Source organism: Pristiophorus japonicus, chromosome 1 (genome assembly GCF_044704955.1).
Source record: "Pristiophorus japonicus isolate sPriJap1 chromosome 1, sPriJap1.hap1, whole genome shotgun sequence".
Classification (NCBI taxonomy): domain Eukaryota; kingdom Metazoa; phylum Chordata; class Chondrichthyes; family Pristiophoridae; genus Pristiophorus; species Pristiophorus japonicus.
In genome coordinates this window covers 65,490,197-65,516,894 of record NC_091977.1, presented here as the reverse complement: position 1 = coordinate 65,516,894, position 26,698 = coordinate 65,490,197, and the positions used below count along the sequence as shown (strand labels likewise).

General features: G+C 46.1%; 1 protein-coding gene across 2 annotated transcripts in view; it reads left to right on the top strand.

The window, feature by feature from the left end:
* The first annotated feature begins 1,684 nt into the window (after positions 1-1,684).
* The window catches only part of LOC139264303 (glyoxylate reductase/hydroxypyruvate reductase-like), a 35,091-nt gene continuing 10,077 nt past the window's right edge, over positions 1,685-26,698 (top strand). Inside the window, exons 1-7 of one of the 2 annotated variants that reach the window (XM_070880556.1) lie at positions 1,685-1,859; positions 6,596-6,726; positions 13,484-13,556; positions 19,359-19,475; positions 19,585-19,673; positions 21,754-21,858; positions 23,073-23,208. In XM_070880556.1, coding sequence (XP_070736657.1) covers positions 1,774-1,859; positions 6,596-6,726; positions 13,484-13,556; positions 19,359-19,475; positions 19,585-19,673; positions 21,754-21,858; positions 23,073-23,208 — 737 coding nt within the window. In that variant the 5' untranslated portion in view covers positions 1,685-1,773. The remainder of the gene's footprint in view (positions 1,860-6,595; positions 6,727-13,483; positions 13,557-19,358; positions 19,476-19,584; positions 19,674-21,753; positions 21,859-23,072; positions 23,209-26,698) is intronic. The other variant, XR_011593311.1, reaches the window with a different exon arrangement.

Here is a 26,698-nt window from a genome sequence, read left to right as displayed (position 1 = left end):
CTAATTAAAACCTTTGTCCTCCTCTGCTGAATTCTAAATTTCTCCCACTCCTCAGGTTTGCTGCTTTTTCTGGCCAATTTATATGCCTCTTCCTTGGATCTAACACTATCCTTAATTTCCCTTGTTAGCCATGGTTGAGCCACCTTCCCTGTTTTATTTTTACTCCAGACAGGGATGTACTACTGTTGAAGTTCATCCATGTGATCTATAAATGTTTGCCATTGCTTATCCACCGTCAACCCTTTAAGTATCATTTGCCAGTCTATTCTAGCCAATTCACGCCTCATGCCTTCGAAGTTAGCTTTCCTTAAGCTTAGGACCCTAGTTTCTGAATTAACTGTGTCACTCTCCATCTTAATAAATAATTCTACCATATCAAGTGACCTGTGAGGGGAGAGAAGTAAAAATAAATCAGTGTGACATCACAGGAAAGCAGGTAAATGATTGGTTGGTCAGTATTTCTCTCTTATTTTTCTAAACTTGGGCACTGCTTTAAATTAAAAGCCAGGATTAAAAACTAAACATAGATAATTGATACTTCAAATCTTGAAAACTTAATTAATTAAACAAAATACAATAGAGATGGCAGGGCAGGTGATGTGTTGCAGCTGCAGCATGTGGGAGCTGGTGAACACCAGTGTGATCCACGCCGATCACATCTCCAGTAAATGTTGGAGGCTAGAGGAACTTCGGCTCTGAGTTGATGAGCTGGAGTCTGAGTTTCAGGCACTGCGATACATCAGGGAGGGGGAGAGTTACCTGGACGCTGCACTTCAGCAGACAGTCACACCGCTTAGGTCAAATCATTCAAATTTGGTCCGTGGTAAGGGACAGGAGGATGTGACTATGAGTGAGGCAGGTATGGGGACCCAGGAGGTAGTGTTGGAGGAGCCTCGGCCCTTGCTCTTATGCAACAGGTTCGAGGCTCTTACTCCCTGTGTGGACGAGAGCAGGGACTGCAGGGAGGATGAGCAAACTGACCACAGCACCGTGGTACTGGGGCCATTCAAGTTGGGGGAGTAAAAAGAAATGTGGTAGTGGTAGTGGACAGTACAGTTAGGGCAATAGATACTGTTCTTTGCAGCCGAGAGCGTAAGTCCCGAAGGCTGTGTTGTCTGTTAAGGACATCTCCTCTGTGCTGGAGAGGAACTTGCAGTGGGAGGGGGAAGATCCAGTTGTCATGGTCCAAATAGGTACCAACGACATAGGTAGGACAAAGAAATAGGTTCTGCTGAGGGGCTATGAGCAGCCAGGGGCTAAATTAAAAAGCAGAACCACAAAGGTAATAATCTCTGGATTACTACCTGAGCCATGAGCAAATTTGCATAGGGTCAATAAGATCAGAGTTGTGAACACATGGCCCAAAAGTTTGGTGTGGGAGAAATGGGTTTCAATTCATGGGGCACTGGCGCCAGTACTGGGATAATAGGGACCGATATCCTGGCGAATCAAATAAATAGGGCTGTCCGTAGGGGTTTAAAGTAAATAGTGGGGGGCATATATATTTAAGGTGGAGATTGATTTTTGAACGATAAGGGTGTCCTTGCCCTCTCCAGCTCACTCCTCCCCTTGCCCCCTCACTCCTCCTTGCCCCCTGACTCCTCCCCTTGCCCTCCGCCCCCTGACTCCTCCCCTTGCCCTCCCCTCCCCACCTCCCCTTGCCCCCTCACTCCTCCCCTCCCCATCTCACTCCTCCCCCCGGCAGGTGGCAGCCCCAGGCCGGACTCGCTGCCTGCACCTCACTCGATCCAGGACAGAGTCAGCGCCGGGAGGATGAAGGCCGCGCAGCAGCTGATGAAGGTGTTCGTGACCCGCCGGATTCCGCAGGAGGGGCTGAGAGTCCTGTCCGACTCCGGAATGTGAGTGCACAAAGGCGGCTCCAACCTTCCAGGTTAAACCGTGAAACAAGCGCCGATCCCGGCAGCAGCGCGGAGGGGAAACGGAGCAGGAACTGAGAGTGGGCTCTGCCCGGGAGTATTGCGTTAGTGAGAGTGGGCTCTGTCCCGGAGTATTACATTAGTGAGAGTGGGCTCTGCCCCGGAGTATTGCGTTAGTGAGAGTGGGCTCTGTATGGGAGTATTACATTAGTGAGAGTGGGCTCTGTCCCGGAGTATTACATTAGTGAGAGTGGGCTCTGTATGGGAGTATTACATTAGTGAGAGTGGGCTCTGTATGGGAGTATTACATTAGTGAGAGTGGGCTCTGTATGGGAGTATTACATTAGTGAGAGTGGGCTCTGTCCCGGAGTATTACATTAGTGAGAGTGGGCTCTGTATGGGAGTATTACATTAGTGAGAGTGGGCTCTGTATGGGAGTATTACATTAGTGAGAGTGGGCTCTGTCCCGGAGTATTACATTAGTGAGAGTGGGCTCTGTATGGGAGTATTACATTAGTGAGAGTGGGCTCTGTATGGGAGTATTACATTAGTGAGAGTGGGCTCTGTATGGGAGTATTACATTAGTGAGAGTGGGCTCTGTATGGGAGTATTACTTTAGTGAGAGTGGGCTCTGTCCCGGAGTATTGCATTAGTGAGAGTGGGCTCTGTATGGGAGTATTACATTAGTGAGAGTGGGCTCTGTATGGGAGTATTACATTAGTGAGAGTGGGCTCTGTATGGGAGTATTACATTAGTGAGAGTGGGCTCTGTATGGGAGTATTACTTTAGTGAGAGTGGGCTCTGTCCCGGAGTATTGCATTAGTGAGAGTGGGCTCTGTATGGGAGTATTACATTAGTGAGAGTGGGCTCTGTATGGGAGTATTACATTAGTGAGAGTGGGCTCTGTATGGGAGTATTACATTAGTGAGAGTGGGCTCTGTCCCGGAGTATTACATTAGTGAGAGTGGGCTCTGTATGGGAGTATTACATTAGTGAGAGTGGGCTCTGTATGGGAGTATTACATTAGTGAGAGTGGGCTCTGTATGGGAGTATTACATTAGTGAGAGTGGGCTCTGTCCCGGAGTATTACATTAGTGAGAGTGGGCTCTGTATGGGAGTATTACATTAGTGAGAGTGGGCTCTGTATGGGAGTATTACATTAGTGAGAGTGGGCTCTGTATGGGAGTATTACATTAGTGAGAGTGGGCTCTGTCCCGGAGTATTACATTAGTGAGAGTGGGCTCTGTATGGGAGTATTACATTAGTGAGAGTGGGCTCTGTATGGGAGTATTACATTAGTGAGAGTGGGCTCTGTCCCGGAGTATTACATTAGTGAGAGTGGGCTCTGTATGGGAGTATTACATTAGTGAGAGTGGGCTCTGTATGGGAGTATTACATTAGTGAGAGTGGGCTCTGTATGGGAGTATTACTTTAGTGAGAGTGGGCTCTGTCCCGGAGTATTACATTAGTGAGAGTGGGCTCTGTATGGGAGTATTACATTAGTGAGAGTGAGCTCTGTCCCGGAGTATTACATTAGTGAGAGTGGGCTCTGTATGGGAGTATTACATTAGTGAGAGTGGGCTCTGTATGGGAGTATTACTTTAGTGAGAGTGGGCTCTGTATGGGAGTATTACTTTAGTGAGAGTGGGCTCTGTATGGGAGTATTACATTAGTGAGAGTGGGCTCTGTATGGGAGTATTACATTAGTGAGAGTGGGCTCTGTATGGGAGTATTACATTAGTGAGAGTGGGCTCTGTATGGGAGTATTACATTAGTGAGAGTGGGCTCTGTCCCGGAGTATTACATTAGTGAGAGTGGGCTCTGTATGGGAGTATTACTTTAGTGAGAGTGGGCTCTGTATGGGAGTATTATATTAGTGAGAGTGGGCTCTGTATGGGAGTATTACATTAGTGAGAGTGGGCTCTGTCCCGGAGTATTACATTAGTGAGAGTGGGCTCTGTCCCGGAGTATTACATTAGTGAGAGTGGGCTCTGTATGGGAGTATTACATTAGTGAGAGTGGGCTCTGTCCCCGAGTATTACTTTAGTGAGAGTGGGCTCTGTCCTGGAGTATTACTTTAGTGAGAGTGGGCTCTGTGTGAGAGTGGGCTCTGTATGGGAGTATTACATTAGTGAGAGTGGGCTCTGTATGGGAGTATTGCATTAGTGAGAGTGGGCTCTGTATGGGAGTATTACATTAGTGAGAGTGGGCTCTGTCCCGGAGTATTACATTAGTGAGAGTGGGCTCTGTATGGGAGTATTGCATTAGTGAGAGTGGGCTCTGTATGGGAGTATTACATTAGTAAGAGTGGGCTCTGTATGGGAGTATTGCATTAATGAGAGTGGGCTCTGTATGGGAGTCATGCATTGCATTCGTGTGAGCGGACTCAGAATAATTACTCCCATACAATCAGTGAGAGTTTCCAAGTTACCTTTCAATCAAAATCGTTTCCGTGCTTTAACTGAAAGTTTTTGGAATTTTTGTAGGAACCATCAACTTCACTTTGATTCCCAGCGAGGATTAGCAAAAGTATACGGCTTTTCACTGCCCCTTCCAATGTACTTGAATCCTTTGCAATCCCGTGGAAGGCATGTGCTGTGTTCATTTGTGAAAGCTAGCTGCGGGCTGAAATAGTTTGATTGCTTTTTCCATCTCACATCACATTGATCTTTGCTCCCAGAGCTGGTTATAAATATAATTTAAGTTAACTTAAGTGTCAGCCAGTGGCTCAGTGTCAGCCAGTGGCTCTGAGTCAGTAGGTTGTGGATTCAAATCCAGAGACTCGAGCGCACATTCCAGTGGGCTGACATTCCAGTGCAGTGCTGCACTGTTGGAGGTGCCAGACGTTAAACCGAGGCTCCATCTGCCTTCTCAGGTGGACATAAACGATCCCATGGCACTATTTCGAAGACGAGCAGGGGAGTTATCCCTGGTGTCCTGGCCAATATTTATCCCTCAATCAACATCATTAAAACAGATTATATGAACATAAGAAATAGGAGGAGGAGTAGGCCATACGATTCCTCGAGCCTGCTCCGCCATTCAATAAGATCATGGCTGATCTGAGCTTGGCTTCATTTTCACTTTTATGCCTGTTCCCCATAACCATTATCTCCCCTATAGTTCAAGGATCTGTCTGCCTCAGCCTTGAATATATTTAGCCTCCACAGCTCTCTGGGGTAGAGAATTCCAAACAGTCATGACCCTCTGAGAGAAGACATTCTTCCTCATCTCCATTTTAAATGGGTGACCCCTTATTCTGAAACTATGTCCCCTAGTTCTAGATGCCCCCACAAGGGGAAACATCCTCTCTGCATCTACCCTGGCAAGCCCCCTCAGAATCTTATATATTTCAATATCACCTCACATTCTTCAAAACTCCAATGAGTACAGGCCCAACCTGCTCAACCTTTCCTCATCACAGGAATCAACCTCATGAACCTTCTCTGAACTGCCTCCAATGCAAATATATCCCTCCCTAAATAAGGAGACCAAAACTGTTGCTGGACACTAGGTGTGATCTCACCAACGTCTTTATCTGGTCATTATCACATTGCTGTTTGCGGGACCTTGCTGTCAGCAAATTGACTGCCGAGTTTCCTACATTACAACAGAGACAACACTTCAAAAAGTACTCGATTGGCTGTAAAGTGCTTTGTGATGTCCAGTGGTTGTGAAAGGCGTTATCTAAATGCAAGTCTTTCTTTAAGGCTGAGAGTAGTTGGCACTGTGAAACATTTCATCCTCAAATCACTAGATTAACGAACATTCCGCAAGTTTAATTCCCAATGCAGTTTGCACCAAAGTGTAATTGTTTTGATAACTTAACAAACCTGGTTGAGTTATGCTGCTTTATAGAAGGAGGTCATTTGGCCCATTGAGCCTGTGCCGACTCTGAAAGAGCTATCGTCTTAGTCCTATTCCCCTGCTTTTGTAAATTTTTCTTTTTCAAACATCTGTCAAATTTATTTTTAAAAGTCATTATAAATGTTGCTTTCAGCACTGCTTCCGATGGGCATGCCATGTCCTAACAACCCTGTTTGTGCAAACAAAAAAAAATCTTAACCACTGCCTATGTTCTTTTGTTGATAATCTTACATGTTTGTCCATTAGTTTTCGATGCAGTGGAAATATTCTTCCATATTTAACATCAAACTCCTAATAATTTTGATGACCTAAACCTTCTCTGTTCCAATAGTAAAAAGAGAATACGATGAGGCGTTTGGGACATAATCTCTGTCCCAGTTGTAGCATTGACGATAACTCCATTAACAGTTGAGTTGTAAGTTTAAGGTCAGTCCACTTGTAGGATGTAGATGATATCCCATAGCCCACTCACCATTGATTCTCCATGACCTAAGAAGCAAAAGGAAGTGTCCTGAACTGAGCTTCACACTGTCATAACCACAGATATCATTTTATTTTCTTCACGTGATGCTGCAACTTGTTGACTCCTATCTGCCTCTTCCGCTCTGGGTGTAAACCAGTAGCAGCAATACTTGAACAATGAGGACAGTGTCGCAGGTTTAGGTCACGTATTTTTTTTAATATGATATTCAATTTGTGGTTCTAGCTGGCTTGTTCTGAACAGTGTCCCTTCAAAATCCAAGCTATTTTGTCCAGCACAGCATCTTGGAGCTTAAGATGGGATTTAAATTTAACCAGAAGAGACTGGAAGGATGGGACAGTCGTGACTGTTTGCTTCTGTTGTGTTTCAGCTGCATTGTTCAGCAATGGGACTCCGATGAGCCAATTCCAAAGGAAGAACTGTTGAAGAGAATCGCAGGTGCACATGGCCTGTACTGTATGTTAACGGACAAGATCGACGATGAGGTTTTACAAGCTGCAGGTACTGTACAGTGTTGAAGTTGTGTCACGGAGCTAGCCTCGTAATTGTATAGAGGAGCTGGCGAGTGAGAGGAGTGTTTTCGTTTAAGTCTTGGAGCCATGTAATCCTCTGCGAATGTTTGCAACTTGCCAGTAATGCTGAGATATTCTGTCTGCACACCCAGTAGAATATTACAGGAAATATTTAGTACAAAGAATTGTTAATATTTATCTCTAAATAAATGTCAATAGACCCAGTTTATTTGTCATTTGTCTGGCAGATGATAAGAGGGAATCTCCTTTTTGTACATTTTCTCTTTTCTCTACACCACCAAAAAACAATACTTGCATTTATATAGCATCTTTAACATAGTAAAACATCCCAAGGCGCTTCACAGGAGCATTATCAAACAAAATTTGACACCAAGCCACATAAGGAGATATTAGGGCAGATGACGAAAGGTTTTAAGGAGTGTCTTAAAGGAGGAAAGAGAGGTAGAGGGGTTTAAGGAGGTAATTTCAGAGCAATGGGCCAATGGTGAAACCATTAAAATTGAGGATGCTCAAGAGGTCAGAATTAGAGGTGCGCAGATATCTCGGGGGTGCAGGGGGGGGCGGGGTTGTGGAGCTAGAGGAGAATTACAGAGATAAGGAGGGGCGAGGCCAAGGAGGGATTTGAAAACCAGGATGAGAATTTTTAAATCGAGGCGTCGTTTAACCTGGACCGAATGTAAGTCAGCGAGCTCGGGGGTGATGATAGAACGGGACTTGGTGCAAGTTAGGACACGGGCAGCAGAGTTTTGAATAACCTCAAGTCTGGAGGTAACAAAGGCATGGATGAGGTTTTGAGCTGAGGCTGCTGTGGAGTCGGGCGATGTCACGGAGGTGAAAATCGGCAGTGGATATGATGGCGCGAATATGTAGTCGGAAAGTCATCTTGGGGTCAAATATGACACCAAGGTTGTAAACAGTCTGGTTCAGCCTCAGACAGATGTTTGGGATAGGGATGGGGCCAGTGGCTAGAGAACGGAGTTTGTGGTGGGAACCGATAACAATGGCTTTGGTCTCCTAAATATTTAGTTGCAGGAAATTTCTGCTCATCCAGTACTGGAGGTCAGACTAGCAGTCTGACAATTTCGAGACTGGAGGAGTTGAGAGAGGTGGTGGTTAGGTAGAACTGAGTGTCATCAGTATACATGTGAAAACTGACGCTGCTTTCGGATGATATCGCCGAGGGGCAACATGTACGTGAGAAAAAGAAGGGGGCCAAATATAGATCCTTAGAGGACACCAGAAAAAAAAACTTGCATATATATAGCACCTTTCATGACCACCGGACGTCTCAAAGCGCTTTACAGCTCATGAAGCACTTTTGGAGTGTAGTCACTGTTGTAATGTGGGAAACGCAGCAGCCAATTTGCACACAGCAAGCTCCCACAAACAGCAATGTGATATTGACCAGATAATCTGTTTTTGTTACGTTGATTGAGAGATAAATATTGGCCAGAACACCGGGGATAACTCCCCTGCTCTTCTTCAAAATAGTGCCATGGGATCTTTTATGTCCACCTGATTGAGCAGATGAGGCCTCGGTTTAACCTCTCAGCCAAAAGACGGCATCTCTGACAGTGCAGCTTTCCCGCAGCATTGAACTGGAGTGTCAGCCCAGATTTATGTGCTCAAGTCCCTTGAACCCACAACCTTCTGACTCAGAGGTGAGTGTGCTACCCACTGAGCCACAGCTGAAACTGGGATAACAGTGTGGGAATGGGAAGAGAAGCCTTTGCAGGTGATTCTCTGGCTACGACTGGCTAGATAAGAATGGAACCAGGCGGGTGTAGTTACACCCAGCTGGACGGTAGTGGAGAGGCATTGTTGGAGGATGTAGTGGTCAACCGTGTCAAAGGCGCCAGACAGGTTGAGAAGGATGAGGAGGGATAGTTTACCTTTGTCACAGTCATACAGTATATAATTTGTGACTTTGATGAGAACCGTTCCGGTACTGTGGCAGGGGCGGAAACCTGATTGGAGGGATTCAAACATGGAGTTCTGGGAAAAATAAGCCTGGATTTGGGAGACAACAACATGTTTAAGAACTTTGGAGAGGAATGGGAAGTTGAAGATGGGGCGGTTGTTTGCAAGGATGACGGGCTCAAGGGGTGTTTTTTTTTAAAAGGAGGGGGTGATGACGGCAGATTTGAAGGAGAGGAGGACACTACCTGAGGAGAGAGAACCATTAATAGTATCAGCTAACATGGGAGCGGGAAGGGAAGTTGGGTGGTCAGCAGTTCAGTGGGAATAGGGTCAAGGGAGCAGGATGTGATTCTCATGGACAGGATGATCTTGGAGAGGGCATGAGGGAAATTGGAGAAAGATGTGAATTCAGGATCAGGGCAGGGAGGGGAACCTTGGAGGAAGTTTGGCCTGGTAGTGAAGGGAGGGAAGCGTCAGAGACAGCTGACCAGTTGATCTCAATCTTAGTGACAAAGAAGTCCATGAGCTCCTCGGACTTGTTGGAGGTGAGGGTGGAGGAAACAGGGAGAGGGGTTTAAAAGGACAGTTTGCAGTAGAGAAAAGAAGCCAATATTCCACGATGATCCTGGAATATTGAGCAGTTTTGGCAGACGAGAACAGGCCCCAAAAGTGCTTTGGTGGTCCTGCCAGATCTTGTGGTGAATGGTTAAACCAGTTGTCCGCCATATCCGTTCAAATCTGCGTCCCTTGGACCTCAGGGTGAATAGGTGAAGTTCGTACCGGGAGAATGGCCAGGGTGAGAAAGAGTAATGGTTTTCATGGGGAGTAAAGCATCAAAGGTGGCGGTGTGGTTGAGCTGCAGAGGTGTTGTGATGAATGGAAGGCCACAGGCTAGACAGTTGGGATGTTGAAAGTGCAGTTGTAAGTGAATTGGGAGAGTTTTTTTTCCGGGGCAGACACACAAGAAAGTAGGGTTGGGATGGGGAAGGGGGAATGTGGGTGAAGAGTGATACAAGGAAGTGATCAGAGATGGCCTTATCTATGATTGACACGAGAGGAGCAGCGAGGCCACGTGAGATGGCAAGGTCAAGGGGATGAACATGAATATGGGTTGGGGAGTTGATATGGAAGGAGAGGTTAAGGGAGGATAGGAGGGCAGTGAACTCGGAGGAGAGAGTGCATGATGAATTGAGATGGGGGTTGAAATCATGGAGGTTAAGAAGTCGCTCGGTGCTGATGGAGGAAAGCTGTAAAGATATCTTGGTGAGAAAATATTTATGGTACTTGAGTATGAGGATTTTAAACGAGAGGCGCGAGGGGTGGAACAAGGTGAGATGCGCAAAGGAGGAGTAAGTGTCAATGGAGTAGGAGGACAGACCAAGGTGTGATTTGGTGATGAGAGCCACACTGCACCACGACGGTCTGGGCGGGGCAAGAGGTGGAAGGTATAGCCAGGCAGGGAGGCTTTGTTTATGGGGAAGGTGTCATCATCCCTCAGCCAGGTTTCCGTCGAAGTCCATGATGTCGATGCCATCATCCACAATAAGCTCCTGGATGGCAAGGGCCTTGTTCACAAATGAACAGACAATCTGGAGGGAGATGTGGAGAGGGGCGGTGATAGCTGATCCGCTGGCAGTGTCCACACGGTCAGCACTGGGAGGGATGGGTTGGATGCTAGGAGGCTTGCAAGATTAGCCCCCAGCAGACGTGTTGGGTGGGAAAGTCGGCGAGAGAAAAGGATGGGGCAGTTGGGGTTGCTGCTCATAAGGAAGCAGCGATGAGTGCCTCGATGGGTCGTTTGGAGGATGCCAAGAGAGCCACTGAGGGAAGCTTTAAGCTTATCTATGAGGGAGTCAAGCCTGGTACAGCGACAGGAGAATGGAAAGGTCGAGGAGTACTGAAGGGTTGGGGTATGGATCTGGGAGGGCAGAGGGCATGACAACAGGAGAGAGGGGTCTAGGAGGGGTAAAAAGAAAGGAAATGTTAAAAAGGGGAGAGAAAAGTGGAAATAGAATGATGGGCTCTGGTCCGGAGTGGCAGCCAAAATGTGCACGTGAATGAACACTGAAAACTCAAGTTACATAGGCCTGGTTACGTAGCAAGATTAGGATAAATATATAAATATATCCTGGTAGTAAACAGGAAATAGAGAGGAGACAATAGGAGAAAGTCCAGAGTTAAAGTCCCGTGTGGTTTAAAGTTGGCATGGAACGTCGACGAGCTGTTGTCCAAGTTCGGAGACAGTTGTGGCGGGCGAGTGAAGTCCAGAAGCTATTTGAAGGGTAGAGTATTGGAGGACGCACTGATGGAGGTATTTCCGTGGGAATGAAGATCTGGGAGGTGTGCAGAATCTGTTGCGGAGCAGAAAAATAGCGGTGGCAAAGTTGGAGATCACCATAAGATCCAAAAGTGGCGAAGAAATGTACTCCAGCCTAGGAGCATGAAACTCTAGCCAGGAACCAGACTCTAGCTGAAGCTGAAAAACGGGTAGAATCAGTCGGCCAGTCACAGGCTCAGCAGGGATCATCATCATAGGCAGTCCCTCGAACAAGGATTACTTGCTTCCACACCAAAATGGATGAGTTCATAGATGTTTCATTCCTAAATTCCAGGGGTGAAAGATACCTGTGCGTGGATTTTTTTAACGTGTGGTGACCGTTGCACATCAGCCACCACATGGGTTTGACAGAGCTAGGCCTTTATCCAGTGGCAAGGGTTAACCAGGACGACTGGAGACCTCTTCTGCTCGGACCTAGCACGTGCACATATCACCGTGTGGGCTGGCCTGTGCTGCACCTGGGCCCTTGGCTCTTTTGAGCCCCGTACCCCCATCTGCCGCACCTCCGCCACGCACCTCTCACCGCTCCTCCGCCACAAACATTCGCCACACCTCTGCCACAATCTCTCACAGCAGAGGAGCGGGAAGGTCGGAGCGGATGAGCGGCGAGAGATCGTGGCGGAGGTGCGGCGGAGAAGCGACGAGCGATCGAAGCAGAAATGGGGCGGAGGAGTGGTGAGGGACCGTGGCTGAGATTCGACGAGTTATCGTGGCGGAGGTGCGGCGAATGTTTTGTGACGGAGGAGCAGCAAGAGATCGGCAGTGGGGGAAGGGCTATAAACTGATCAAAGTTACTTTAAAATTTAAGCAGCTGAGTCTTGCAGTGTAGTCAAGTGTAGAAGCGTAGTCTTGATTTGGAAGTGAGGTGAGATTTTGATCTTGGGGGAGAGAATTTATACAGTTTTGGTCTCCTAACTTGAGGAAGGACCTTCTTGCTATTGAGGGAGTGCAGCGAAGGTTCACTCGACTGATTCCTGGGATGGCGGGACTGACATATCAAGAAAGACTGAATCAACTGGGTTTGTATTCACTGGAGGTCAGAAGAATGAGAGGGGATCTCATAGAAACGTTTAAAATTCTGACAGGTTTAGATAGGTTAGATGCAGGAATATTGTTCCTAATATTGGGGAAGTCCAGAACCAGGGGTCACAGTCTAAGGATAAGGGGTAAGCCATGTAGGACCGAGATGAGGAGAAACTTCTTCACCCAGAGAGTGATGAAACTGTGGAATTCTCTACCACAGAAAGTTGTTGAGGCCAATTCATTAAATATATTCAAAAAGGAGTTAGATGTAGTCCTTACTACTAGAGGGATCAAGGGGTATGGCGAGAAAGCAGGAATGGGGTACTGAAGTTGCATGTTCAGCTATGAACTCATTGAATGGCAGTGCAGGCTCGAAGGGCCGAATGGCCTACTCCTGCACCTATTTTCTATGTTTCTATATTTCTATATTGATACAATGGTTCCTGTTGGACGCACCGTGAGGAGAGATCTAACCTGTTTCACTCCTTTAACTGACTGCAACCAAAATTACTCCTGAATGGAAACTGTTTGGCATTTTTTTGACTGTGGTCCATTTACAGTGTTGCTGACCATTGAGTGTCCTTTCACATGAGTGAAAAGGCAGTGAGCCATCACCTTTAATGTGGAAGCACAGGAAAAAAATCAAGATCGGGCTCTTAAAATTGTGGAAAGGACGTTGTCAAGGGAGATTGTTCCAGTCTTTAACAGTTGTTGCTGGTAAAATACTGAATGAGAATGAGCGTTTACTGATTCTCGGACTCCCTTGTCCCCAGTGGCTGAGTGCAGTCTGTTCTCTGCCAGAACAGTTCATAGGGCCAAAGATGTACTGTATTAAACACTGGTTAGGCCGCAGCTGGAGTACTGTGTGCAGTTCTGGTCACCACATTGCAGGAAAGATGTGATTACACTGGAAAGGGTGCAGAGGAGATTTAAAGAATGTTGCCTGGATTGGAGAATTTTGGTTATGAGGAAAGATTGGAGATGCTGGGTCTGTTTTCTTTGGAACAGAGGAGGCTGAGGGGAGACCTGATTGAGGTGTATAAAAATGATGAGTGGCCTGGATAGAGTGGATAGGAAGGATCTATTTCCCTTGGCAGATGGGTCAACAACCAGGGGCATAGATTTAAATTAATTAGGGGGAGGTTTAGAGGAGATATGAGGGGAAATTTCTTCATCCAGAGGGTGGTAGGGGTCTGGAACTCACTGCCTGAAAGGTTGGTATGGCAGAGATACTTGGATGTGCACTTAAAGTGCTGTAACCTGCAGGGCTACGGATCAAGAGCTGGAAAGTGGATTAGGCTGAATAGCTCTTGGTTGGCCAGCACGGACACGATGGGCCGAAATGGCCTCCTTCCGTGCTGTAAATTTCTATGATTCTATGTCCCGTGTTGGTTAAAGTAACACTGCTCTTCTAAGGAGTTTGTTCATTCTTGTCCTGTTTCAGGGTCATGTTTGAAAGTTATCAGCACTTTGTCCGTTGGATTCGACCATCTCTCGCTGGAAGAAATTAAAAAACGGTAAAAGCTAATTTTTAATGTGTAACTTTTATTTGTTCTTCGGATGTGCGCAAGGCCATGTTATTGCACATCCTTAGTTGCCCTGAAGGCATTAAGAGTTTCTATGTAACAACAATACCTTGTATTTATATAGCGCCTTTAACATAGTGAAACGTCCCAAGGTGATTCACAGGAGTATTAGGAGATAAAAAATTTGACACCGAGCCCCATAAGGAGTAATTAGGGCAGGTGAGGTAGGTTTTAAGGAGTGTCTTGAAGGAGGAAAGAGAGGCGGAGAGGTTTAGGCAGGAAATTCCAGAGCTTGGGGCCTGGGCAACAGAAGACACGGCCACCAATGATTAAGCGATTATGATCAGGGATGCTTGAGGGCAGAATTAGAGGAGTGCAGGCATCTCTGGAGGAGGGGGGGGAGGGGCGGTGGGGGTGGAGGGGTTGTGGGGCTGAAAGAGATTACAGAGATAGGGAGGGGCAAGGCCATGGAGGGATTTGAAAACAAGGATGAGAATTTTGAAATCTAGGTATTGCTTAACCAGGAGCCAATGTAGGTCAGCAAGCACAGGGGTGATGGGTGAGCGGGATTTGGTGCGAGTTAGGACATGGGCAGCCGAGTATTGGATCACCTCTAGTTTACGTAGGATAGAATTGGGAGGCCAGCCAGGAGTGCATTGGAATAGTCAAGTCTAGATGTAACAAGACTTGTGGGACTGGAGTCACATGGAAGCAATGTTCCCCCTAAAGTGAGCGGCCGCGTATCAATCTGGAGGTCCCGCGCTAGCCGCTCACAAGCTGCTGCTGCTGGAAGGTACAGCGCAGTCGCGCAACAAATTTAAAGTCGGCATCGGTCCAAGCCAGCATGGATTTATGAAAGGGAAATCATGCTTGACAAATCTTCTAGAATTTTTTGAGGATGTAACTAATAGAGTGGACAAGGGAGAACCAGTGGATGTGGTGTATTTGGACTTTCAGAAGGCTTTTGACAAGGTCCCACACAAGAGATTGGTGTGCAAAATTAAAGCTCATGGTATTAGGGGTAATGTATTGACGTGGATAGAAAACTGGTTGGCAGACAGGAAGCAGAGAGTCGGAATAAATGTGTCCTTTTCAGAATGGCAGGCAGTGACTAGTGGGGTGCCCAGGGTTCAGTGCTGGGACCCCAGCTATTTACAATATACATCAATGACTTGGATGAAGGAATTGAATGTAATATCTCCAAGTTTGCAGATGACACTAAGTTGGGTAGCAGTGTAAGCTGTGAGGAGGATGCTAAGAGGCTGCAGGGTGACTTCGACAGGTTAGGTGAGTGGGCAAGTGCATGGCAGATGCAGTATAATGTGGATAAACGTGAGGTTATCTACTTTGGTGGCAAAAACAGGAAGACAGAATATTATCTGAATGGCGACAGATTAGGAAAAGGGGAGGTGCAACGAGACCTGGGTGTCATGGTACATCAGTCATTGAAGGTTGGCATGCAGGTACAGCAGGCGGTGAAGAAGGCAAATGGTATGTTGGCCTTCATAGCTAGAGGATTTGAGTATAGGAGCAGGGAGGTCTTACTGCAGTTGTACAGAGCCTTGGTGAGGCCACACCTGGAATATTGTGTTCAGTTTTGGTCTCCTCATCTGAGGAAGGACATCTTGCTATTGAGGGAGTACAGCGAAGGTTCACCAGACTGATTCCCGGGATGGCAGGACTGACATATGAGGAGAGACTGGATCAACTGGGCTTGTATCCACTGGAGTTGAGAAGAATGAGAGGGGATCTCATAGAAACATATAAAATTCTGCCTGGATTGGACAGGTTAGAGGCAGGAAGAATGGGGAGCTGGGGAGTTCCAGAACCAGGGGTCACAGTCTAAGAATAAGGGGTAAGCCATTTAGGACTGAGGTGAGGAGAAACTTCTTCACTCAGAGAGTGGTTAACCTGTGGAATTCTCTATCGCAGAAAGTTGTTAAGGCCAGTTCATTGGATATATTCAAAAGGGAGTTAGATATGGCCCTTACGGCCAAAGGGATCAAGGGGTATGGAGAGAAAGCGGGAAAGGGGTACTGAGGTTTAATGATCAGCCATGATCTTATTGAATGGCGGTGCAGGCTCGAAGGGCCAAATAACCTGCTCCTGCACCTAATTTCTATGTTTCTTTGTAAAGGGACCATGCACAAAAAAAAATTAGAGGGAATATTGCCTGGTCAGGTTCCATGAAGTGGGTGATGGAGGGCAGGGGCAGGTTCCCTTCCCTGAAGGGCATTCATGAACCAACTGGGTTCCAAGGTCATTGGTGGTGCCAAGATTATTGATTTCAATTTCACAATTTGCCATGGCGGGATTTGAACTTTTGACCTTTGGGTTACTAATCTGGAATCAGAATCTTTCTACAGGGATTCCAATTCACACACCCCATCTAAGTCACACACCATCCTGACTTGGAAATATATTGCCGTTCCTTCATAATCGCTGGGTCAAAATCCTGGAACTCCCTCCCTAACAGCACTGTGGGAGTACCTTCACCACACAGACTGCAGTGGTTCAAGAAGGCGGCACACTGCCTTCTCAAGGGCAATTAGGGATGGGCAATATATGCTGGCCTTGCCAGCAACACCCATATCCCTTGAATGAATTAAAAAGAAAAGAACCTCTAAGCTGTGCCCCATTGATTTTGTGATTGAAGGCACCAATAAGTGTTGCTGTCAGTGATTCAAATTCTACATAATATTCCTTGAAGCCAACCTTGGATGAACACCCTCTGCTGCACCTATGCCACATTTTCCATTATCTTGCACCACCATCCTTTGGCCTCCCTGAATGAGATTGCTAATTATTTCTGAATTGAGGCAGTTCAGTGCTGTGCGCCTGCACCCATATGAGCCTGTCCAATCTCTTTTGACCAGGCCCCCTTGGTGCCAGCAGCCAGATGGAATTAAAATTTCAAGAGTTTGGGCTGGATTTGAGCCCAGTTTCCAGAGGGGATGGACCACATTAGAGGTTTCAAAGAAAAAAGATCTCTACAACTTGTGGGGAGCATAGCCTGGAGGAGCAGAAACTGCCCAACCCAACACAAAATTGGGAATTTAATTCAGAGAACCAATCAAGGTTATTGCAGTAGGACATGGAAAAGCCACATTGTGTCATGTGGAGGGAGCGTGAGTATTTTGTAGAAAGATGAACCTCACCTAACTAAGTCCAGAAAGCTTTAGCTGTTTGGTGACGGGGCCAAGGGCTAAATGTGCGCAGGAGTTTAACCAGCGAGAACTGCTGAACTTACCAGGTGTGATCTGGAGTCGAATGGAAAGAATCCCAACCCTCCAGCAATGGGTCTATCTCTTCCATTAGTGAACCAAACATGTAAATCATCAGCACTGTTCTGGAGTACTGCAGACCAGTCTGATTCTGGAATGGACTGCCCAGCCTGCCCAACAAAGTGTTGACTTAGTTTCAAACTTCCATCCCTTGATTTGTCACCTTGGACTAGGACAGACCAGATGAAGCCCCTGATTCTGCTGTACCAACACTGGAAGTCTTCAGTAGTAAAACCAAGTAACAAAAGCAGATTACAATTCCATCTCCAACACTAGCTCTGAATTTATCACCAAAGTCGATAACCTCACATTTATCCACATTATACTTCATCTGCCATGCATTTGCCCACTCACCTAACCTATCCAAGTCACTCTGCAGCCTCATAGCATCCTCCTCGCAGCTCACACTGCCACCCAACTTAGTGTCATCCGCAAATTTGGAGATACTACATTTAATCCCCTCATCTAAATCATTAATGTACAGTGTAAACAGCTGGGGCTCCAGCACAGAACCTTGCGGTACCCCACTAGTCACTGCCTGCCATTCTGAAAAGTACCCATTTACTCCTACTCTTTGCTTCCTGTCTGCCAACCAGTTCTCAATCCACGCCAGCACACTACCCCCAATCCCATGTGCTTTAACTTTGCACATTAATCTCGTGTGGGACATTGTCGAAAGCCTTCTGAAAGTCCAAATACACCACATCAACTGGTTCTCCCTTGTCCACTCTACTGGAAACATCCTCAAAAAATTCCAGAAGATTTGTCAAGCATGATTTCCCTTTCACAAATTCATGCTGACTTGGACCTATCATGTCACCTCTTTCCAAATGCGCTGCTATAATTGATTCCATCATTTTACCCACTACCGATGTCAGGCTGTTTTCTCTCTCCCTCCTTTTTTTAAAAAGTGGGGTTACATTGGCTACCCTCCACTCCATAGGAACTGATCCAGAGTCTATGGAATGTTGGAAAATGACTGTCATTGCATCCGCTATTTCCAAGGCCACCTCCTTAAGTACTCTGGGATGCAGTCCATCAGGCCCTGGAGATTTATCGGCCTTCAATCCCATCAATTTCCCCAACACAATTTCCCGACTAATAAGGATTTCCATCAGTTCCTCCTTCTTACTAGACCCTCTGACCCCTTTTATATCCGGAAGGTTGTTTGTGTCCTCCTTAGTGAATACCGAACCAAAGTACTTGTTCAATTGGTCTGCCATTTCTTGTTCCCCGTTATGACTTCCCTTGATTCTGACTGCAGAGGACCTACGTTTGCCTTTACTAATCTTTTTCTCTTTACATATCTATAGAAACTTTTGCAGTCCGTCTTACTGTTCCCTGCAAGCTTCCTCTCGTACTCTATTTTCCCTGCCCTAATCAAACCCTTTGTCCTCCTCTGCTGAGTTCTAAATTTCTGCCAGTCCCCGGGTTCTCTGCTATTTCTGGCCAATTTGTATGCCACTTCCTTGGCTTTAATACTATCCCTGATTTCCCTTGATAGCCACGGTTGAGCCACCTTCCCTTTTTTATTTTTACGCCAGACAGGGATGTACAATTGTTGTAGTTCATCCATGCGGTCTCTAAATGTCTGCCATTGTCCATCCACTGTCAACCCCTTAAGTATCATTCGCCAATCTATCCTAGCCAATTCACGCCTCATACTTTCAAAGTTACCCTTCTTTAAGTTCTGGACCATGGTCTCTGAATTAACTGTTTCATTCTCCATCCTAATTTAGAATTCCACCATATTATGGTCACTCTTCCCCAAGGGGCCTCGCACAACGAGATTGCTAATTAATCCTCTCTCATTACACAACACCCAGTCTAAGATGGCCTCCCCCCTAGTTGGTTCCTCGACATATTGGTCTAGAAAACCATCCCTTATGCACTCCAGGAAATCCTCCTCCACCGTATTGCTTCCAGTTTGGTTAGCCCAATCTATATGCATATTAAAGTCACCCATGATAACTGCTGCACCTTTATTGCACCCCTAATTTCCTGTTTGATGCCTCCCCAACATCACTACTACTGTTTGGAGGTCTGTATACAACTTCCACTAACTTTTTTTGCCCTTTGGTGTTCTGCAGCTGTACCCATATAGATTCCACATCATCCAAGCTAATGTCCTTCCTAACTATTGCATTAATCTCCTCTTTAACCAGCAATGCTACCCCACCTCCTTTTCCTTTTATTCTATCCTTCCTGAATGTTGAATACCCATGGATGTTGAGTTCCCAGCCCTGATCATCCTGGAGCCACGTCTCTGTAATCCCAATCACATCATATCTGTTAACATCTATTTGCACAGTTAATTCATCCACCTTATTAAGGATACTCTTGCACAGAGTATTCCACATTCTAACCACCCTCTGTGTAAAGATTTTTTCTTTCTACTTATTTCTAGTTATCTGTAATTTATGTTCTCTCATTGCCATCTCGCTGACCAGTGCAGACAATTTATTGCAATTTCAGCACCAACTTTTTCAATGTTTTCCTGTGTTTGAAGGGAAATCCGAGTGGGCTACACCCCTGACGTCCTGACCGACGCCACTGCCGAACTCACCGTGGCCTTGCTCCTCACTACATCTCGTCGACTGGTGGAGGCAACTGAAGAAGTGAAAAAGTAGGTGCCATGTGCAGAAACACCGAGCTGTTCGAACATCTTGTCATTTACCAGCGATTTTTCTAATCCGTTAGTTTGAGGGTTCACTAGTTTGTTTGGTCTGTTCCAGTGGAGGATGGACTGCCTGGAAGCCCCTTTGGATGTGTGGCTACGGACTGGCCGGGAGCACTGTGGGAATCGTGGGACTGGGAAGAATAGGTATACTCTTTTAAATAAATTAAAACACGATTTTCAGAGAACATGGATTCAACTGTCTTGAGCTCTATCTTCTTAGATTGTCCCTCGTAGCGAGGATGACTTGCTTCCACACCGAAAAGGGATGAGTTCACAGGTGTTTCAATGAAGCACCTGACATTGCAGATCCCGAACAACATATTAAAGGGTGAAAGATGCCTGTGCGTGAATTGTTTTTAACATGTGGTGGCTGTTGCACACTAGCCACCACTGAGCTCCATGATGGAGTGTGGGATATATAGAAGATAAAAGATTTTAAAAATGCAGATTTTCAACACAAGACAGCTGTGCAGTAAATGCATTTCATGCTGCCAGTTGTGTCATTTAGCTACCTTTGTGTATCCACAAGTTACTTAAATGGAGTGAAAGCACGATTACTTCATACTTTGTCAACTAGATTTCAGTAAAAAAATAACCGAAACAGTTAAAAGAAGGGATTTGGTTTACTTTGCACAGGTGGTATAATTGCTAACTTTGATTGTTATTAGCCATTTCAGATTAGACAGTGGTAGCAAACTGCTCCCCGCAGAGCTGCTTATTTTAGAAATACCAGATTGACTATCTTTCCACTTGCCTTCAGCCTGTGGAATGTTTTTTTTGGGCAGCGAGCGGGACAGTGATGGGTGCGATGAACTCTCTGTCGATCTGATGGGGAGGAAAACAGCAACTGCCAAAAAAGCCCCCCCAAAAAAACTGCAGATGCTGAAAACCTGAAACAAAGAAAACCAGAAAACGCTCGAAATATTTAGCAGGCCACGTGTGCAGAAAGGGATGTTCAGGTATAACTGTTCATCAGATGCTGCTTTACCTGAATGTTTCCAGCATCTTCTGCTTTTGCCACCAACCTTTCAGATATAACCCTTCACTGTGATAAGGAGAAAATTGTATAAGGAAGGCACCCCGTAATAATTCTTAACAATGATTCCCTTTAGGCGAGTTGCCTACATTTTGATAAAACGTGTGTCCTTCACCTTGCATCATTTTTCAGTGTGATGTAAAACAGGATATTTGTATATCTTGATATCATCTGCAAATTTGCAAATTATGCTCCCAACCCCTAAATCCAGATCATTAATAAAAATAGTAAAAAGCAATGGTCCCAACATTGATCTCTGCGGGACACCACTAGCGACCGGTCTCAAAACCGATCCAAATTCATTTATAACTACCTTTTGCCTGCATCCTGCTAGCCAGTTGTGAATCCAACTCAATATATTTCCACTAATACCAGAGGCTCCGATCGTATAGAGAAGTCTCTTATATGCGGTACCTTATCAAAAGCTTTTTGGAAATCTAAGTAGACCGTGTCTACTGGGCTTCCTGCATCCACCAACTTTGTAATTTTTGAAAAAATACAATTAGATTTGTAAGACATGACCTTTTTTTATGAAGCCAGAGGTCATAATCTTACAAATCCAATTGTATTTGTGTGACGTACTTGTCCTTTTGTTGATGTCAGTTGCCTTCCCTCTTCCGTAGCCTCTGCCAAATCCGCTGGATAATCAGATGCTGGGAGCGATTAAAAGCATGCTGAATTCACTGGGTTTCGCTTTCTGCCTAGTCTGGGTACAGCTGAGTTACACAAATCCTGTTGTTAAATCACTGATACAGGGAGTGGCAGTACAATTATCAATAACACTTCTACTTAACACCTTTCATCACTAGGCTGCATTTCATTTAATTTCATTTAATTTACTCAGAAGGTCATGGTTCAAGCTCTGCTCCAGGATAATGTAGGCCGACACAGTACAGATGTGCTGTCTTTTGGATGAGACGTTAAACCCCATCTGCCCCCTCAGCTGGACATAACACGATCCCAACACGGTCAACCAACACCAGCAGAAATAGATTAACCTGTCATTTCTCTTGTTTGCTGTGTGAGACCTTTCTGTGCACAAATTGGCTGCTCTGTTTGCCTACATTTCAATGACTATACTTCAGAAGCAATGCTTTGATCGTGACATTCTAAGGATGTGAAAGTCACTATTATAATTGCAAGAACATTCTTTATTTGGTAGCTTTTAAGCACACTGCTGTTTTTTAGGTCTTGCAATTGCACAGCGTCTGAAACCATTTGGAGTGAAGAAATTCCTGTACACTGGACGTCAGCCTCGGCCCGAAGCTGCTGCCAAGATACAGGGTGAATATGGTAAGAAGTGAATCTAGAAAATTCTAATGCGGGTCATGCCCTTTTAGAAACCTGCATAATCAAACACAGCTATACTTTTGAGTCCCATTTGGAGCAGAGTTGTGACGGTAAATTAGTGCCCTTCCATACTTGTGCCTATCATGGATCGCCCTTTTGCTTTTTTTAACCTGAGATTTTGCCACTTGTATATGGGGCATGCTGTCATTGCAGTAGCTGACCCTGACTCGCACAAGACTTTGTTCTATTTCCAACAGTGCTGGATTGATAAATTACCAGAAACACTTACTCCTTTCAAGTAATGCCAAAGCTTGGTGAGGCAAAGACAGAAATCTCATGGACAATGAGATTCTTGTGTGTCCCGTCCCGTCCCGTTTCCCCCCCCCCCCCCCCAGGCTAGTTCCAGGTGACCATGGCTACCCATGAGGTATCACTGCGTAGAGTTTACTAACCTATACATTCCAATGTCCTCCTCCCGCAAGAACTTGCCAGTACTGTAGTGACCAAATCTTACTGACATCTAACCTGACTTTTGCCTGTGCTTTATAGGCATGTCGTTCCAAAATTGCTATTTATTTCTAATATCTAAATCTGTTGCATCCAAACCTTTCACATTTTGCAAAATCTTATCCTTTCGCTTTCTTCAGTAAATGGCCCTAACCTTCCTGGCGATCCTTGTACTGGGAAGATCCAAGTATAAGCATCATTCTTTTTCCTGGTGCTTGCATCCTATTGGACATCAACATCCATCATCAAACATGGGAACCAAAAGTGAATGTGACATCCAAGCGCAGATGTACCAAGACCTCCTGTAACCTTGGCTTTTTACTTTGTTCACTGAGCAATATATACCAATAAGCCTATTTGCTTTCTCAATGGCTCCCTTGCACTGCTTTGGAAGGACTCGCGCTAGTGAGTCCCTCCTCCAGTCCCTTCCCTGCTCCATTTCCTGTTTTGGGTAAGGTTCGGTCATTCAGGCCTATGTGAATAACCATCAAACTCTGCAGTAGGAGCTTGGGATTTCATTTCTTTTTTAATTATACTCTAAGTTGTCTGTGTTGCATAATATACTTACTGCTACTTGGTAAATTGAACAAGATGATAAGGTGGGAAATCACAGCCAAAAGCAATGGAAACAATGCCTAGTTTTGTGTAATCCAATAAAGAAAGTAGATACTGCAGCTTGAATCAAGACTGTATCTTCTCTTCACATGCAGTTCCTCTGAATAAACTAGCTGAAGAATCTGATTTCATCATCATATCGTGTTCCTTCAATCCCCAAACAAAGGGAATGTGTAACAGTGACCTGTTTTCCAAAATGAAGAAGACAGCGGTATTTATCAATACAAGCAGGTAGGTGACATCATAACTCAATCCTTCTTCTTCATCTCAACCCCCATCTCCCATCAACAGCTAAATGCAGGACAACTTTATAGCGCTGTGCACATTTAACTTTCACGGAAATTATTCAAAACTAATCTGCGGAAACAATATTTCAATGAGCAAGTGGTCACTCTGTGGAAGATACTCCCTGGTAAGACAATAGAAGCAGATAGTGTCACTTAAATGCAAATTAGATGGATTTCTTTCAGAAAAAAAACATTTTGGAATACAGTATATGAGTAATTTGAGACTTGACTCATGGGAAGTGTAGTACGATTGGGAGGAACAGGTCGACCTATCATAGAAACATAAAATAGTTACAGCACAGAAGGCAGCCATTCGGCCTGTCGAGCCTGTGCCGGCTCTCAGCTACTCCCATTCCCCTGACCTTTCCCCGTAGCCCTGCAAGTTTTTTTTCCTTCAGATACTTGTTCAACTCCATTTTAAAAGATAAGATTCAGTCTGCCTCCACCACCCTTTCAGTGCGTAAAAAGGTTTTTTCTTACGTCGCCTTTGGTTCTCGACCCTTCTGCCAATGGAAACAGTTTCTCTCTCTCTACTCTGTCCAGACCCCTCATGATTTTGAACACCTATCAAATCTCCTCTCAATCTTCTCTGGTCAAAGGAGAACAACCCCAGCTTCTTCAGTCTATCAACGTAACTGAAGTCCCCCATCCCTGGAATGATATTGTGCAGCAGACACTCTGATCCTGCTGTGCAGTGACTCATTTCAATTTGGAATTAGTCATTGGGTCTCACGATATGGCAGTAGGTTTACCAAATGCTGTCAAATAAGACCAGGGGCTAGAACCTCCACTTTTTTTGCCACTTAATGCCCATTTTACCACAGAAATTATGTTTAACGCCCAGATATCGGCCATTTTAGCACAAAATGGAAACCGACGGGCTTTTTTAGGAGACTTATCGCCGAGCGTTATTTTATTGAAGGGGGCGGTATCAGCAGAATGAGCAAATTCAATGCCCATGTTATCGCCCAGCGTTACTTTCCTCATGAAATTACCGCCGAGATTCGAAATTAACGCCGAGATTCAATATTAACGCCTGCGACTGTTTTTTGTCGTAAAGAGCATATTTACCCACACTAGTGGCCATGGAGATCGGCCATCGTCAATTTCACCACTTCGCACACATATCGTTCACAATATTGCTCGCTCAAAAAACCGCCCACAAAAAGTGGAACTAACCAGAGCGAATCACAGCGTTATGACACCATGTTGTAGATCACATGTCGCGTCCTTTAAAAGGTTGCTGTGCTTCAACCTTGGTGGAGTTAGGATGTACTCTGCAGGTCGTTGGAGTTGATGTGAACATCTCTGAAGATAACTTGACCACACTCTGGCCGATTGGAATTGAAGAGGTGTGCTGGTCGGGACATTCCTTGTTTGTGTGCAATCAGTGACGGACAGAGAGCTACTGCAATGGGGCCTGTCCTTTCTCACCCTCTCTTGGTGACCAGATACATGCAGTAGGCTCGACATCGCCGAAGGAACTCTGCACTGCATTAATGTGCCCAATGTACGAAGTGACAGACAGATGAGGAGGACCAGACGTTGCACCCCCGCAAGTACAAGGAGAAGCATTCTTACCTCGACTTGCCTGACACCACCTGCCTTCGGAGACTGCGCTTCCACAAAGAGGTTATCACTGAGATATGCCAGCTGATGAGGGCAGACCTGTAGCCTGCCAGCACCATCAGAACTGCACCGTCCGTCGAGGTCAAAGTCACTGCGGCAAGGTCATTCTATGCCTCGGGTTCTTTTCAGGCCACAGCTGCCGACATTTGCGGACTTTCTCAGCATGCCACACATCGCTGCATTTGACAGGTCACTGAAGCCCTGTACACATGCAGGAAGGACTTGATCAGCTTCCCTATGACCAGGGAGGCACAGAGTGAGAGGGCTCTAGGTTTCTCCAGAATTGCAAACTTCCCCAAGGTGCAAGGAGCAATAGACTGCATGCACATGCTGAGGTTTTCAGGAACCGCAAGGGATTCCACTCCCTGAATGTCCAGCTGGTTGTCGACCACCAGCAAATTATACTGGCAGTGAATGCTCAATTTCCGGGCAGCATCCACGATGCGCACATCCTGCGTGAGAGCACTGTATCTGACTTGTTTAACAATGAGCCACAAGGTCAATGCTGGATGCTTGGGGACAAAAGATATGGCCTCGCCACCTGGCTGATGACCCCTCTGCGTGACTCCCACACCAAAGCCGAGAGGCAATACAACGAGAGCCACAGGGCAACTCGCAATATCGTGGAGAAAACTATTGGGGTGCTGAAGCAGCACTTCAGATGCTTGGACCACTCAGGAGGCGACCTCCAATACCACCCTGAGCAGGTGGCCCAATTCATGGTGGTCTGCTCCATGCTACACAACTAGGCTATCAGGAGGGGACAAGAATTGCCTGATGAGTCTGACAGTACACCTCACCAGAGAGAGGACAAGGAGGCAGACGCTGACATCGGCCCAGACAATCAGGCTGACGCTGAAGCCATGCCCCCTGTAGACCGCATGAAAGGGCCCGTGGTGGTATGATAGCTGAAAGAGCCTTATGTCAGGAGCTCATCAATGATCACTCTGCCAGAAAGAATGTTGGTGTTATTTCCACGGCTGACACACTGCTGGGTGTGCAGGTCATGCATCAATGATGGGCATCACCTTGGTGACCGTTAACGTTTACGTTGATTGAAGTTAAGTGTGATTATACCCTTTGATAAGGAATCACTAGCGTGTAATGGTGCAGCTATCTGAGCCAATGTGCTGCAAGGTTTTGTTAAATAAAAAGCATTTAAACCGAACATTAGTCTGAACCAACTGCCCCACCCCCCCCCCAGCTTCTCCTCCCCACCTCTACCCCTTCCCCTCCTGACTCCAAGCCGCTTGGCCGAGGAGGTCCTCAGGCGATGCTTCATTGTGGCGGGGGGTGGGGGGGAGTGACGGCCAAGGCGCTGCTTGGACGGATACGGGAGAGGATGGTCCCGAGGTGGGAACGTGCTCCAAGCCAGAAGCAAAATGTTGCTGGCTTTCGTGTGGTTGGCACCTTGGGGTGCAGTGTGGCGATCCGGGACCACTGGGAGCCCTCTGCCACCAATGTTCCTGGCTACCAGCTCCAGGACCACCTCCATCCCTTCCATTTATTTGTTGGACAAAAACTCGGTGCCAACTATGTTCTTGGTGCTTAGTGGGCTTTTTGCTACTGATGAATCTCCGTCGTGCCTCCCACAACAGCCAGACAAGCACACACCACAGCCACACCTGCTTTCAGTGCCTCTGAGCTCTCCCTCTTTCTGTCTCCTCTTCTGCATGTCATAATGACCCTTGACCTCCAGAATCGCAGGAATCGAGCGTTGCCATGCCCTTGCGAAGGACGGCCACACTTTACGGCAGAAGGTCACAAAAATTTAACGCTACCGCCCACTTGATAGCGCTCTTGGT